General features: G+C 43.8%; 1 protein-coding gene across 3 annotated transcripts in view; it reads right to left on the reverse strand.

Moving 5' to 3' along the window:
• cdk19 (cyclin dependent kinase 19) overlaps nt 1-16,158 on the reverse strand; it is a 78,214-nt gene that overhangs the window by 31,023 nt on the left and 31,033 nt on the right. For all 3 annotated transcript variants that reach the window (XM_061754270.1, XM_061754269.1, XM_061754268.1), the window contains one exon: nt 1,870-1,927. In XM_061754270.1, the coding sequence (XP_061610254.1) occupies nt 1,870-1,927 (58 nt within the window). The remainder of the gene's footprint in view (nt 1-1,869; nt 1,928-16,158) is intronic.

Raw genomic sequence — 16,158 nt, forward strand, 5'->3', positions numbered from 1 at the left:
TTTCATTGTCAGTGTCACATGTCGAAGTCATCAGTTATATCACTAGTCATGTCTCGTTTTCTTTGTTCCCTAGTGTTTCTTTGTTACTTTTTATTTAGATGTTTGTACTTTTGTTGATTTAGCGTAACCTCCTTGATCCTTGTTTGACTTTTTGGGAAATGAAAACATTTTTTGCTATTACTGCACTCCTGCCTTGCCTCCCTACTTCCCTGCACTCGGTCCTCCGTTTTGTCTTGCCTTCCTTGCACTCAAAAACCTCAGTTCGTGACACTGTCATTATGTTGTTGATTTGCTTCTTTATTTTAAATCATTGTCTTGTTGGAACACCCATCATCTTTTGAGCTTCAACTGTTGGACAGATGGCCTCAAGTTCTTCTGCAAAATATATTGATAAATTAATTCATTAATTTTTCCATTGATTATAGCAAGATGTCAAAGCCCTGAGGTTTCAAAGGATGCCCATACCATGACGCTCCCTTCACCCTGCTTCACAGGCAAGACAAGGTTTTGATGTTGGTGTGCTTTGGAATTCTTCCTCCACACATGACGTTGTGTGTTCCTCCCAAACAATTCAACTTTGGTTTCATATGCCCACAGAATATTTTACCAGAAGTGCTGTGGAACATCCAAGTGTGTGTTCCTCCCAAAATAGAAACTTCCGGTTTCATCTGTCCACAGAATATTTTGCCAGAAGTGCAGTGGAACATCCACGTGCAAATGTTTTCTTTCAACTGAAACTTCTTCCTTGGTGTTTATAAACAGAGATGTTGGCATGTGCCAGTGATTTCTGTAAGTCTTAAGATGACACTCTAGGGTTCTTTTTTTTTTTTTTTTTTTACCTCAGTGAGCATTCTCCGCTGTGCTCTTGAAGTCATCTTTACAGGACGGCCACTCCTTGGAAGAGAAGCAACAGTGGTGAACTTTCTCCATTTATAGACAATTTGTCTAACCGTGTACTGATGAACATCAATGCTCTTAGAGATAATTTTTTAACCTTTTCCAGCTTTATACAAGTTTATATATAAAGTCCTGACCTCAACCCGACCTCAAGAGAGTTATTCACACCAGACATCCCAGGAATCTTGCTGAACTGCAACAGTTTTGTAAAGAGGAATGGTCCAAAATTCATCCTGATTGTTGTGTACCTCATGTTATTTTCAATTAAAAATATGAAAACATAATTGTTTGTGTGGTATTAGTTTGTTTATTCTTTTGATTTAGATGATCAAATTACATTTATGACCAATTTTTTCTCCCACTGTAGCCTATATGATCATAGAGCAATGATTTTCACATGCTCCCTCTAGTGGTGTGTGAAAGAACCACTGCCCAAGTACAGTTGTATTTTAACCTTCAATATGACTGAGACAACAATTCCGCAAAGAAGAGTGGACCAAAATTACTCCACAATGACACAACCAGTTACTGTATTAGGCTTTAGAAAGTATTTTACTACATGGTAAATAATTTACCAGTCGGTGTAGTAGTGTAATTGAAAACAATGGAACCAACCAACCAACATGCATGATGTGCATTCTCCTGAGCTTGTGTTAATTCAATAATGAATTGAAAGGGCCATGTTCAAAATAACAGCAGTGTGAAATCAGAATAAATCATCATTTATAAATTACTTGGGTAGTCTTTGTGCGATATTTAAATTGGCGTGACAATCTGTAACATTTAAGTGTGATACATTTGAGAAAAAAAAAACAAAAAAAACAGGAATCTGGAAGGGGGGGGGGGAATTAATTTTTCACGGCACTGTCGGGACAATATGGGCTATTGTATAATTCATCAGACAAATACAGAGCATGTTAAAAATTTTAAAAGCACAAAAATAAATCAACATTTGTCTTAAATTCAACTTACCAATTTTAACTCTTCCTCGTTCAGGTCCTTCTCCCATTACCAAGATGTTAGCTGGTTTCTGCAGAAAAAAGAAAAATATGTTAGCAATGTTTTAAAAGTAGTATTTACAGATATGGTATTTATTATTTATCAGCATTATACAAATGTTTCACTTTAATAAATACAAATGAAGAATTTATCTGTTCAGCGGCCCTCCACGAGAATGTCAGCCATCCATTTAGTCAGCATGTACTCAACTTGCATGGAATCCGATGTCAGCTCAGACAAGAATTTCACACACGCACGTGCCCACACATGCACATTTTTTAGCAATTCCATTGTAATGGGTCCAAAAATATCTAATGCTTTTCAGCATGCTTCTGTTTAGGTACCCCAGTGCTGTATGTTTTGCTAGTGTTGGGTGAAGCTAATCTGTTGAAAGCAGAGTGAGCGCCTGCCTTTTTACATTTCCTTATTACAGTTACTTGAGGTAAATAATTCTAGTATTAATTGGAAAATGAATGAATAAATGAACATCAGAGGTCCTAGTGATACTTTACATCACAGCAGTCAATGAGGAGGCTTTGGTCTTGGGGTCCGAATTACAGGCAGGTAGTCTTGTACAAAGCCCAATTCCAATGAAGTTGGAAGGTTGTGTAAAACGTAAATAAAAAGACGGCATGTAATGTTCAAACTGACAAACTGCTTTTTTTTTGCAAATATTCACTCATTTTGAATTTGATGCCTCTAAAAAGCTGGGACAAGGACATGTTTACCACAGTGTTCCATCACCTTGCCACCAGTCAACAAGCGTTTGGGAATTGAGGACATTAATTGTTGAAGCTTTGTAAGTGGAATTATTTCCCATTCTTGCTTGATGTACAACTTCAGTTGCTCAACAGTTCGGGGTATCCGTTGGTGTATTTTACGTGTCATTATGTGCCACATATTTTCAATGGGAGACAGGTCTGTACTGCTGGCAGGCCAGTCTAGTACTCGCACTTTTACTACAAAGCCATGCTGTTACACATGTGGCTTGGCATTGTCTTGCAGAAATAAGCAGGGACGTCCCTAAAACAGACGTTGCTTGGATGGCAATATATGTTGCTCCAAAACCTTGATGTACCTTTTAGCATTAATGGTGCCGTCACACTTCCCATGGGCTCACCACCTGTGGGAGGGGCCATAGGGGTCTGGTGCAATGTGAGCTGGGCGGACCTTGGCGATCCGATCCCTGGCTACAGAAGCTGGCTCGAGGGACGTGGAATGTCACCTCTCTGGCGGGGAAGGAGCCCGAGCTGGTGTGTGAGGTCGAGAAGTTCCGACAAGATATAGTCGGGATCGCCTCCACACACGACTTGGGCTCTGGGTACCAGTCCTCTCGAGAGATGTTGGACTCTTTTCCACTCTGGAGTTGCCTACAGTAAGAGGCGCCGAGCAGGTGTGGGTATACTTATTGCCCTCCGGCTCGGCGCCTGTACATTGAGGTTCACCCCGGTGGACGAGAGGGTAGCCTCCCTCCACCTTCGGGTGGGGGACGGGTCGAGACTGTTGTTTGTGCGTATGCACCCACCCTTTTTGGAGTCCTTGGAGGGGGTGCTGGAGAGGGCTCCGGCTGGGGACTCCATCGTTCTGCTGGGGGACTTCAATGCTCACGTGGGCAATGACAGTGAGACCTGGAAGGGCATGATTGGGAGGAACGGACCCCCCCGATCAGAACCCGAGCGGTGTTCTGTTATTGGACTTGGTGCTGCTACAAAAAAGGACAAACTCCGACTGCAACGGACAATCAAAACTGCTGAAAGGATTGTCGGTACCCCCCTACCCACCCTTGAGGACTTGCACGCTGCCAGAACTAAGACAAGAGCGTGCAAAATCCTCTCGCACCCTCCACATCCCGGTCACCAGCTCTTCCAGTTCCTTCCCTCAGGTAGGCGCTACCGATCAATACAAACTAGAACTAGCAGACATTCCAACAGGTTCTTCCCGCTTGCAATCAACTTCTTAAACACCTAACCTACAATTCCATTGCAACATGCTGGCAATTTTTGTCTTTTTGTCTTGAGTTTGTTGTCACATTTCTGTCGGGCCAATTGCTCGTGCACTCACTGTAGTAGTCTCGCCACGCTGCACTATTTGCATGTCTGTTGTTGACCAATACTGGCCACTCATGCCAGAGTAGCATCTGCTCCATTTGCACACTGACTGAGGAGTATCTGCAACATTTGCACAATCAACATTGTCCCAGACTATCGTACTACTCACGTGAAGTCTCGGCGCCCTTTGCACAATGGTTATTGCACCTTACTATTGTAATATTAGTCATTTGAACTGCTCTAAGTGCGAGAGGACTCTGCATATTTTGCACAATTGTCAAAAAAATAAAATAAAACATGTACCGGCATTACCAGATAACTAGCAACCCTTTATTGCTCAGTGACTGTTTTTCTCAATGTCTTTATGTCTCAAAAGTGTTCTCTGTCAATTGACTGTCTGTTGTCGTACTTGAGCGGCTCCAATTACCGGAGACAAATTACTTGTGTGGTTTTTTTGGACATACTTGGCAAATACAGATGATTCTGATTCTGTGCTCATCACGGATTGTCCATAACGAACACCATGTTCAAGCATACGGGTATCCACACGTGCACTTGGCACCAGGACACCCGAGGCTGCAATTCGATGATCGACTTTGTGGTCGTGACATCGGACTTGCCGCTGCATGTCTTGGACACTCGGGTGAAGAGAGGGGCGGAGTGGTCAACTGATCAACACCTGGTGGTGTGCGGCTTCGATGGTGGGGAAAGATGCCGGTCCGACCTGGCAGACCCAAATGTATTGTGAGGGTCTGCTGGGAACGTCTGGCAGAATCCCATGTCAAAAGGAGTTTCAAGGCCCACCCACGAGGTCTTGCCACAGTATCTCAGTATGCCACAGAACTTCACCCACGTTCCAGGGAACGGAACATGGTCCGCTCCATTGCTGAGGCAGCCAACTGGAGCTGTGGCCATAAGGTGGTCGGTGTCTGTCGTGTCGTGTCTGTCGTGGCGGCAACCCCTGTACCCATTGGTGGACACCGGCGGTGAGGGATGCCATCAAGCTGAAGAAAGAGTCCTATCGGGCCTTTTTGGTCTGTGGGCAGCTGATGGCTACCGGCTGGCCAAGCGGAATGCAGCTTTGATGGTCGCTGAGGCAAAAACTCGAGCGTGGAGGAGTTCGGCGAGGCCATGGAAAAAGACTTCCTGACGGCTTTGAGGAAATTCTGGTCTACCATCCGGCGTCTCAGAAGGGGGGAGCAGTGCACCAAGAACACTGTGTATAGCGGGGATGGGGCACCCAGTCAGAAAAGGGTGGAGTGGCCTTTTCCGGCCCCAAGTGGAGGAGTTCAAGTATCTTGGGGTCTTGTTCACGAGTGAGGGAAGAATGGAACGGGCACGTCCCACTGGGAGGAGCCCCCGGGGACGACCCAGGACACGGTGGCATGGGAACACCTTGGGATCCCCGCAGAAGAGCTGGTTGACGTGGCTGGAGAGAGGGAAGTCTGGGCTTCCCTATTAAAGCTACTGCCCCCGCGACCTGACCTCGGATAAGCGGAAGAAAATGGATGGATGGATGGTGCCGTCACAAATTTGCGAGTTACCCATGCCATGGGCACCAACACCCCCCACCCACCAAAACCTCACAGATGCTGGCTTTTGAACTTTGCACTAATAACAATCCAGAACGTCCTTTTCCTCTTTGGTGCGGAGAACAAGACGTCCATGATTTCCAAAAACAATTTGAAATGTGGACTTGTCAGATCACGGCACACTTTCCACTTTGTGTCAGTCCATCTCACATGAGCAGAAGAACTGTGTAAACTGACAATGCTTTTCTGAAATGTTCCTGAGCCCATGTGGCAATAGCCTTTACACAATAGGGGCTTTTCCCTAGCTACCCTGGTAGTTTTTTTCAGTGGGGGCACAGGGGCAACTCAAGGTACGGAAGGTTCCCCCTGGAGTATTTCGTTTTTCCTGGCTGGTATGGTCTTCCTAGAGCTACCAGGAATTCTGAGGGAACGGGCTGTGCTGACAAACGCTGATTGGTTGACAGACCTCTGTCGGCGTGTAGGTCCACCACTGGCCAAATCGGTTCCGCTAAGGAGCGGCAGTCCGAGCCCAAGCAAAGTGTGCGTCTTCCTCGGGGCGTGAGGCTTTCAAACACCAATCGTTACGTTTTCCCACTTAGCCGCACTTGGTGGACAAGGAGCAGGCTGGACAAACTTTGCCGCTTCGGCCCGGCAATGAGTCGCAGGGTCAGACTCTGTGGTGAAGTCTTCGGCGAGGAGGTCCACCGCCGCCACGGGCTCAGTGGCAGGATACGCTGCTGCCCCGGCGTGTAAGGCTTCAGACTCATGTCCTTATTGCATTTTCCAGCTGATAAATCACATCTATAGTCTTCTGCAAGCTTCTGTCTATTATGTCATCTCAATCAAATAGAATAAATATATTTGGTGACCAGTTCTCTTGCCTGAAGAGAGCTGGGATAGGCTCCAGCATGCCTCCGACCCTATTGAGGATAAGCGGCACGGAAAATGGATGGATGGATATTCTAATTTATTGAAATGTACCTGTATATAATAAAACTCCCTACCTGGAAGACTGTCTCCAGCCACGTTGGCATTGCAAATGATAAACGGTTCTCAATTGCCTCACCTCGATAAAGGGTTAGGTTTTAAAGGTATCAAAAATATTTTAAATTTAGATTACAATATAAAATAAGACATTGAAAGCTTGAAATACCAGCATTTTTTAGATCCAGTAGGTGTCAGTACTGAGCAACATCAGTCTCATTTGCTACCCTGAAGTGCAATGGAAACACAAACCACATTTTGCTACCAGGAACTCAAAGTTCCTCGGCCGATTGGTGGAAAAGCCCCTAATGCTGCTGGTTTTTAATGCAGTGCCGCCTGAGGGATCGACGGTCACAGGGATTCAATATTGGTTTTCGCCCTTGCTGCTTAAGTGCAGAGATTTCTCCACATTCTCTGTAATAAGATTTTTATGTTGCCATATACATACTGTATATATACACATGTTGTTTAACCCCTTTTATAAAGCACAAAGAAACAAAAACTGCCAAGTTTATGCCATCGTGGCTTTCAACTTCCTCCTCTTTACACCAAGCAGTATTTTCTGCTTCTGCATGTGATGAGAGACAAATATCACTGTGGTGGTCACCCAAGGACACAACAAAGAAAAACACAGTTCAAATGTGCCATTTGATGTTTCCAACTGCTCACAGCTGAAGGCAAATAAAATATTTGCTGCCTGAATTCCCTCGTGGTGTTTGTGCTGATGGGAATTCTTTGGCTAGGCACACTGTGATCTGTCTGGCCAGCGTTCTTGTTGCTATAGAAACAGTACTAATAATAAGATCCATAGTTCATGCACTAAAGAAAGAAAAAGTGCAAACTCCTTTATATTTTTATTTGTATGCAAACAAATGGATTGGGAACACTGCACAATTTTCCTTTTTTATTTATTTATTGAAAAAAATAAAAATAACAGTGCCCACTGTTTCTGGGAATTGCTTCGCATCTAACTGCTGGCACCTCAGAAACAGTGGTTGTACAACTAAATATTAGTTCAGTGTTTCAAATGAAATCCAAATCTTCAACCATTTTTTTAATGTGTACAGTAACTGTCTGACTTTGAAATTAGGACAAATGCAAATGCCGCTCTTTTATCAACAGATTAATATTCTTTGCACTTTTCGTAAAGGAATAACAGATTTGACCCATTTTCTTATATATAAAAAAAAATTGCGCTTTAATGACTTCATTTTTTAAAAAATGATGTTTTTCTAAATATAACAGTAATAGTACTGCACAAATGGTTGGTTCTTTACCAAATGAGTTTTCATGCCATGAAATCATCTATAAACATAATGTGAAAAGTCCCTCCTCAATCGCATCTGCATCTTTGACCAAAAACTAGGCCAGCTGAAGCGGCACGGTGGCCGACTGGTTAGAGCGTCAGCCTCACAGTTCTGAGGACCCGGGTTCAATCCCCGGCCCCGGCTGTGTGGAGTTTGCATGTTCTCCCCGTGCCTGCGTGGGTTTTCTCCGGGCACTCCGGTTTCCTCCCACATCCCAAAAACATGCATGAATTGGAGACTCTAAAATTGCCCATAGGCATGACTGTGAGTGCGAATGGTTGTTTGTTCCTATGTGCTGGCTGGCAACCAGTTCAGGGTGTACCCCACCTCCTGCCCGATGACAGCTGGGATAGGCTCCGGCACGCCCGCGACCCTAGTGAGGAAAAGCGGCTCAGAAAATGGATGGATGGATAGGCCAGCTGAGGAGCCAGGAGATCGCTTATGCAACAGAATGGGTCAGTCGATAACAAGGCTGCCGTCAAATTGGGAGGTTGCAGCGATCACCTTCAGCAACCCACCTTCCCCCATAAAATTGAAAAAAAATATTTGTTTTTAAAGTAACAATTCCCTGACATTACTAATGTAATGTTTCCCTGTTCCTGGAAAAGAAAACACTCTAATTAGTATTTGCAAAATATGCATTTTTGTAGGTCATCTGCATTGTCTTTTTATAATCTAATGTATATTTACTGTTAAATTATTACGTTAACACACATTTCAAAATTTGTAGGTCAACTAGACAATGTTTTACACCAATTAAAGAAGGGAGATTTATAAATGGCAAAATAAAAAAATACTGTATGCACAGGATGATAATGAATGGGCAGAAGCAGACCTTATCAAATTAAACCCTCCCATGATACATTCAAAAATTTTGCAATTTTAGTTATTGACAACTGAGTCAACATCTGCCTCACAGTTCTGAGGACCGGGGTTCAAATCCCGGCCCCAACTGTGTGACGTTTGCATGTTCTCCCTGTGCCTGCGTGGGTTTTTTCGGGGCACTCCGGTTTCCTCCCGCATCCCAAAAACATGCATTGTAGGTTGATTGAAGACTCGAAATTGCCCTTATGTGTGTGCTAATGGTTGTTTGTTTGTATGTGCCCTGCAATTGGCTGGCGAACAGTTAAGGGTGTGCCCCGCCTCTCGCCCGAAGATAGCTAGCTGGGATAGGCTCCAGCACACCCGCGACTCTTGTGAGGATAAAGCGGTACAGACAATGGATGGATGGATGGACATGTTCAAACTAGGTGTGTCCTCTAATTAGCCTAAGAGGTGTCTTCAAACTTCAGTCAGCCGGCCTATTTAACGGGTGACGAGTATTCACTGTGCTGTTTGGTGACATAGTGTGTACCACACTAAACATGGACCAGAGGAAGTGAAGGAGAGATCTGTAGCAGGAGATTAGAAAGAAAATTATAGAGAAGCACGTTGGAAACCTATAAAACCTATAAGGTCATCTCCAAGCAGCTTGATGTTCCTGTGACTACAGTTGCACATATTATTAAGAAATTTAAGATCCAAGGGACTGTTGCCAACCTCCCTGGCCGTGGCCGCAGGGGGGAAATTTATGACAAATTGAAGAGATAATATGAATTGTAAAAAAAAAAAAAAAAAGAGCACAGAACAACCACGAAAGAAATGAAAGGTAAACTCCACGGTCAAGATACATTATTGTATGATTGCAGCATCCGTCGCTGTTTAAGCCAAAGTGGACTTAATGGAATACGACACCACCGGTGAAAATAAATCATACAAAAGCGAGACTGGAATTTGTTAAACTGCATGTTGACAAGCCACAAAGCCTCAGGGAGAATGTCCTGTGGACAGATGAGTCAACACTGGAACTTTTTGGCAAGGCACATAATCTATGTTCACAGCGGCAAAAATGAGTACACCAAGAAAAGAACACTGCCTACTGTGAAACATGGAGGAGGCTGTGGTATGCTCTGGGGCTGTTTGCTACCTCAGGCACAGGGTGTCTTGAATCTGTGCAGGGTACAATTGTTCAATTGTTGTACAACTATGCTGCCCAGTGTCAAAAAGCTTGGTCTCAGGCGCAAGTCATGGTTCTTGCAACAGGATAATGACCCAAAACACAGATTAAAAACAGCCAGGAATAGCTGAGCGTAAAACACTGGACTATTCTGAAGTGGCCTTCTATGAGCCCTGATCTAAATCCTATTGAACATCTTTGGAAGGACCTGGAGAAAGCACCCTTCAAACCTGAGACAACTGTAGCAGTTTGCTCATGGAGAGGGGGCCAAAACACCTGCTGAGAGGTGCAGACATTGAAATTGCTCGACTGCAGTGATTGCCTCAAAAGGTTGTGCAACAACATTTTAAGTTAAGGGTACCATCATTTTATGTCCAGGCCTGTTTCATGAGTTTGTTTTGAAAATAATTCTGTTGAACCACATTTCAAAAGCTCTGTCTGATTTTCATTACATTTTTATTTATTTACATTACTTTGATCAGATTCAAGTTATTTCTGTGACCGCTGACGGTTTTTCTTTCATTAACAGAATGAATAATAGGGATATTTTTAAGTATTAAATTTGAAAAGCGGATGTGATTTAATAATCTCAAATTCCAGTGTTAGTTCATTCCACAATTTTGTTCCTTTTATTGAAATACAATGCGATTTTAGTATTGTTCTGACTTGCGTTCACTGCAATTGGTCGAGTTGTCTAGCAATTTTTTATTTGAAAGTTGCTGAATATTCTCTGGCATTTCGTTATAAAGAATTGTATGCATTGAAAGAGATGTTTTCAGTTTCACAATATCTAGAAATTCTCAAGTGATGGAATAAAGGAGTTGTGTGTTCATATTGGCCTACACTAGAAATGATTCTGATTGCCTTCTTTTGAATTGTAATTATTTTGTGTAAGTTGGTATGATATGCGTTACCCCAAATTAGAGAACGATAATGTCGATCTGGAAGGGATAAAGTTACGATACAACATTTCAAGCGTGTCTTAAGAAAGTTTGGTGTGGACAAGTGCAATATGTTGTGTCAAGTTAAGTTGATCATCGATAAATAATAATTGCAAAAATTTACTGTATACACACACATACAGTATATACAGCAGCTACGGTTGGGCATCGAGAATCGGGAACCGATAGGAACCGGGACGAACGTTCCGATTCTAAAATTTAAAAAATTCGGTTCCCAGTTTCGATGCCTTGTCCTCCAGCCGCAAGGAAGTAGTGGCGAAATACAATGAAGAAGTGGTGTAAACCAACGAAGAAGAATGCGCACCATGACGTGCTTGTGCCCAACCGAGGCGCCTCAATGGAACACTTACAGTGGGTACGAAAAGTATTCAGACCCCCTTAAATTTTTCACTCGTTATATTGCACCCATTTGCTAAAATCATTTAAGTTCATTTTTTTACTCATTAATGTACACACACCACCCCATATTGAATTTGTTTGTTGAAATTTTGGGAGATTTATTAAAAAAGAAAAACTGAAATATCACACAGCCATAAGTATTCAGACCCTTTACTCAGTGTTTAGAAGCACCACCCTTTTGAGCTAATACAGCTTTGAGCTTTTTGGGAATGATGCAACAAGTTTTTCACACGTGGATTTGGGATCCTTTGCCATTCCTCCTTGCAGATCCTCTTCAGTTCTCTCAAGTTGGATGGTGAACGTTGGTGAACAGCCATTTTCAGGTCTCTCGAGAGATGCTCCATTGGGTTTAAGTCAGGGCTCTGGCTGGGCCATTCAAGAACAGTCACGGAGTTGTTCTGAAGCCACTCCTTCGTTATTTTAGCTGGGTGCTTAGGGTCATTGTCTTGTTGGAAGGTGAACCTACGGCCCAGTCTGAGGTCCTGGGCACTCTGGAGAAGGTTTTCGTTCAGGATATCCCTGTACTTGGCCGCATTCATCTTTTGTTCGACTGCAACCAGTCATCCTGTCCCTGCAGCTGAAAAATACCCCCACAGCATGATGCTGCCACCTCCACGCTTCACTGTTGGGACTGTATTGGACAGGGGATGAGCAGTGCCTGCTTTTCTCCACACATACCGCATAGAATTCAGGCCAAAAAGTTCTACCTTGGTCTCATCAGACCAGAGAATCTTATTTCTCACCATCTTGGAGTCATTCAGGTGTTTTTTTTTTAGCAATTTCCATGTGGGGTTTGATGTGTATTGCACTGAGGAGAGGCTTCCGTCGAGCCACTCTGTCATAAAGCCCCGACTGGTGGAGGGCTGCAGTGATGGTTGACTTTCTAGAACTTTCTCCCATCTCCCGACTGCATCTCTGGAGCTCAGCCACATTGATCTTCTTTACCTCTCTCACCAAGGCTCTTCTCCTCCAATTGCTCAGTTTGGCCGGACGGCCAGCTCTAGGAAGGGTTCTGCTCGTCCCAAACGTCTTCCATTTAAGGATTATAGAGGCCACTGTGCCGTTAGGAACCTGAAATGCAGCAGAAATGTTTTTGTAACCTTGGCCAGATCTGTGCCTTGCCACAATTCTGTCTCTGAGCTCTTCAGGCAGTTCCTTTGACCTCATGATTCTCATTTGCGCCGACATGCACTGTGAGCTGTAAGGTCTTATATAGACAGGTCAAACACAGCTGGACTCCAATGAAGATGGAGAACCATCTCAAGGATGATCAGAAGAAATGGACAGCACCAGAGTTAAATATGAGTGTCACAGCAAAGGGTCTGAATACTTATGACTGTGTGATATTTAAATTTTTCTTTTTTAATTAATCTGCAAAAATGCAACAATTTATTTTTAGTTTTTTGTCAATATGGGGTGCTGTGTGTACATGAATGAGGAAAAATGAACTTAAATGATTTTGGCTGCACTATAACAAAGAGTGAAAAACTTAAGGGTGTCTGAATACTTTCCGTACCCACTGTATATTGTGCAAAGGAGGCTTTCACGATGTGTAGCGTCTGACGCACTCCAAGCCTCAGCCTACACCGCGCGGAGCTTCAGTGAAGTCAACTCTCGGTCAACTGGGTGAGTGAAACGTTAAAACACGTCTATGCCAACATTGAGACAGCTAACAAGGTAAGCGGTTGGTTGCACTTTTGCAATGATGTTTTTAGCGTTTATTTTAGTCTACAAACAAACGTAAGCGCTGATGTAAAAAAACAAAAAACAAAAAAAAGCTTAACATTGGGCTAAAACTTCACCGTAGCAACTTTACATCACAATGAAGTGGGACAAAAATTCCCACTTGGGACAGAGTATCACAAACACTAACGTTGTGCCCCATCGGTGGGTAAGGAAAGGAATCAGCGCTTTATAGCATTTGGTTCCATCCATTTAAAAATCACCAGTGCCGTGTGATTTTACTTTTTGTGCCAAAATGCTGAGTTCCGATGCGTACCCTTCAAAATAAAAGGCTACAATTTTAAAACAGGAAGTCAAGTTAAAACTTGCACATATAAACCATTTGACGTGATGAAACAGTCCCAAATAACTATAATATCAATGCTATATTTAACTTTTAGCTTAAAAGTTCATTAATGAATATTAAGTCAATTGGCTTAGTTCCACACACATTGCCTTTTAGTTAATAGGTTTGATATTGATACTGGTTATAAAGAACCTCGAGTCAAATGTTCATTTTAGTCTATGCTCCGGGCTGCTAAGAAAATGGATGTTCATAATTTGGACACCCTTTATTTAAACCATCCAAACTTTTTTGACCCAGCCCCCTATAAGAATCGAAATCGAGAATCATTTGGCACCTTAATCAAAATAAGGAACCGGAATCGGAATCACTCAAATTCAAACGATGGCCTATCCTAACAACAGTTGAAATAAGTATTTAACACACCACCATTTTTCACATTAAATATATTTCCAAAGGTGCTATTGACCTGAACATTTCACCAGATGTTGGGAACAAACCAAGTAATCCATACATACAAAGAAAGTAGAACAAATACGCTCAGAAATTAAGCTGTGCGCAATAATGTGAAATGACACCGGGAAAAAGTATTGAACACACCAAATGGTATTTATTTAATACTTTGTACAAAAGCCTTTGCTTCCAATGACAGCTACAAGACGCCTCCTGTTTGGAGAAATTAGTCGCACGGACACTGTCACATCCTATATCAGTTTCTGTGAAGAGGTATGTGTACCAACAAAGTCATTTCGCACATTCAACAACAACAAGCCGTGCGTGGTTCACTGCCAAACTTAAGCAGCTTCGCCAAGCCAAGGAGGACGCATATCAAAGCGGGGACAGGGCCCTGTATAATCGCGCTAGAAACCAGCTGACTAAAGAAATTAACATTGCAAAGAGGAACTATGCAGCAAAGTTGGAAAAACAGTTTAGCGCTAACGACTCAATCAGTCTGGCATGCATTCCAATCGCTGACAAATTACAAGCGACGATCCCCCCAAGCTGAGAACAATACCACACTAGACAACGACTTGAACACATTCTACTGCAGATTTGAAAAGGACACTTTCACACCCCACACCCACCCAGGCGCACCACCGACCACTATCACTCCACCGACTTCTGCGTTAACCATCCGCGAACAGGATGTGAGACGCATCGTCAAACAACAAAAGATTAACAAAGCGGCAGGCCCAGACCATGTGTCCCTATCCTGCCTCAAAGTCTGTGTGGACCAGCTCGTTCCCGTCTTCACACAGATTGTCAATAGATCTCTGGAACTGTGCGAAGTACCATCCTGTTTCAAACGCTCCACCATCATTCCAGTCCCCAAGAAACCTACAATCTCGGGTCTAAATGACTACAGGCCTGTCGCCTTGACATCTGTGGTCATGAAGTCCTTTGAACGTCTCGTGCTGGACCACCTCAAGAGCGTCACAGGTCCCCTGCTGGACCCCCTGCAGTTTGCCTACCGAGCAAACAGGTCTACGGATGATGCAGTCAATATGGGACTGCTCATCCAAGAACACCTCGACAGTGCAGGGACCTACGCGAGGATCCTGTTCGTGGACTTCAGCTCAGCGTTCAACACCATCATCCCTGAACTCCTTTCCTCCAAGCTTCTCCAGCTCAGCGTCTCACCTGCCATCTCCCAGTGGATTTACAGGTTCCTGACGAGCAGGACACAGCAGGTGAGGCTGGGAGAGGCCACCTCATCCACACGCAGCATCAGCACTGGGGCGCCCCAAGGTTGTGTCCTCTCTCCGCTGCTCTTTTCTCTCTACACGAACGACTGCACCTCAACGCACCCGGCTGTCAAACACTTGAAGTTTGCAGATGACACCACTGTCATCGGCCGCATCAAGGACGGTGACGAGTCTGCATATCGACAGGAAGTGGAACGGCTGGAGCTGTGGTGCGGCCGACACAACCTGGAGCTGAACACGCTCAAGACTGTAGAGATTATAGTGGACTTCAGGAGACAACCTTCGCCACAGCTGCCGCTCACGCTGTCCAGCTGCCTTGTGTCAACCGTCGAGACCTTCAAGTTCAGGACCTGAAGTGGGCTACCAACATCAACTCCGTCCTCAAAAAGACCCAGCAGAGGATGTACTTCCTGCGGCTTCTGAGAAAGCACGGCCTGCCACAGGACTGCTGAGGCAGATCTTTCTACACAGCGGTCATCGAATCAGTCCTGTGTTCTTCCATCACAGTCTGGTTTGGTGCTGCTACAAAAAAGGACAAACTCCGACTACAACGGACAATCAAAACTGCTGAAAGGATTGTCGGATTGAGGAGAAAACTGGTGAAAGGATTGTCGGTAAAAAAAAAATTTACCGGCATTACCAGATCACGAGCGACCCTTTATTGCTCAGTGACTGTTTACCTCAATGTCTTTATGTCTCAAAAGTGTTATCTGTCAATTGACTGATGGTTGTCGTACTAGAGCGGCTCCAATTACCGGAGACAAATTCCTTGTGTGTTTTTTAGTCCTACTTGGCAAATAAAGATGATTCTGATGCATTGCTCTGGTGTGATTTTGGCCCATTCCTCCACACAAGCAGTCTTCAAATCTTGAAGGTTCCGAAGGCTTCTTTTATGGACCTTGAGTTTTAGTTCTTTCCATGGATTTTCAATTTAATTAAAATCATGTGATTGGCTGGGCCATTCTAGCAGCTTTATTTTTTTTCTTTGAAACCAATTAAGAGTTTCCTTGACAGAATGTTTTGGATCATTATCCTGCTGAAATCTTCGTTTGATTTTCATCATCCTCGTGGATGGCAGCAGATTTTTGTCAAGAATGTCTCGTTACATTTGCCCTTTCATCCCTCCTTCAATAATGTGAAGTTTACCAGTACCATTTGCTGAAAAGCAGCCCCACACCATCATGTTCCCACCTCTGAACTTCACTGTTGGTTTGGTGTTTTTTTGGGTGATGTGCAGTGCCATTTCTCCTCCAAATGTGGTGTGCATTATGGCATCCAAACAGGTCTGGACTGCAGGGAGGC

This window comes from Phyllopteryx taeniolatus, chromosome 18, assembly GCF_024500385.1.
Source record: "Phyllopteryx taeniolatus isolate TA_2022b chromosome 18, UOR_Ptae_1.2, whole genome shotgun sequence".
In the NCBI taxonomy this organism is placed as follows: Eukaryota; Metazoa; Chordata; class Actinopteri; order Syngnathiformes; family Syngnathidae; genus Phyllopteryx; species Phyllopteryx taeniolatus.